Source organism: Wasmannia auropunctata, unplaced genomic scaffold (genome assembly GCF_000956235.1).
Source record: "Wasmannia auropunctata unplaced genomic scaffold, wasmannia.A_1.0 LD336053.1, whole genome shotgun sequence".
Classification (NCBI taxonomy): Eukaryota; Metazoa; Arthropoda; class Insecta; order Hymenoptera; family Formicidae; genus Wasmannia; species Wasmannia auropunctata.
Window position 1 is genome coordinate 6,663,515 of NW_012026837.1, and position 430 is coordinate 6,663,944.

The following is a 430-nucleotide window of genomic DNA, read 5'->3' on the forward strand; positions in this document are numbered from 1 at the left end:
TGTTGTAACTTCATAAGGCCTGTTCTTTACAGTTGAACTGGCTGCACTAGTTGACAGTTTTTATTTTCTACATTAGAAGAAAAAAGATAAACTCTGAACTTGTGCAGCCAGTATTCGGCTATAAAGAACAGGCCTGTTAACATATTAGAGACGTTTCGGCTCTTGTTTCGAGCCATCTTCAGTACGTGCTAGAGAAGAGTATGATATACACAGAACGATCACTGTCAACCTCGAGGTGGAAGACTCCTGCCGATCTTGAGTGAAAAATAATGTTCACTGTATCCGTGCTTACGGTAAACGTCAGCAGTGACTCTATATCGAAACAGGTGCACAAAATTTATTAATCTCAAATGCTTCTTTTATATAATATCAAAATTTAATTGTAAAAATATTTAAAGATTAACTGAGTCGACAAGGCACACAGGGGATA

The 430-nt window shown here is 37.2% G+C and overlaps 2 protein-coding genes across 5 annotated transcripts in view; both read right to left on the minus strand.

Annotated features, from left to right (window-relative positions):
- Positions 1–430, minus strand: part of LOC105451268 — a 127,748-nt gene that overhangs the window by 32,684 nt on the left and 94,634 nt on the right. The window lies entirely within an intron of this gene.
- Positions 1–430, minus strand: part of LOC105451329 (28S ribosomal protein S28, mitochondrial-like) — a 4,841-nt gene that overhangs the window by 3,090 nt on the left and 1,321 nt on the right. Inside the window, exon 2 of the mRNA XM_011691696.1 lies at positions 100–188. Within this exon, the coding sequence (XP_011689998.1) occupies positions 100–188 (89 nt within the window). The remainder of the gene's footprint in view (positions 1–99; positions 189–430) is intronic.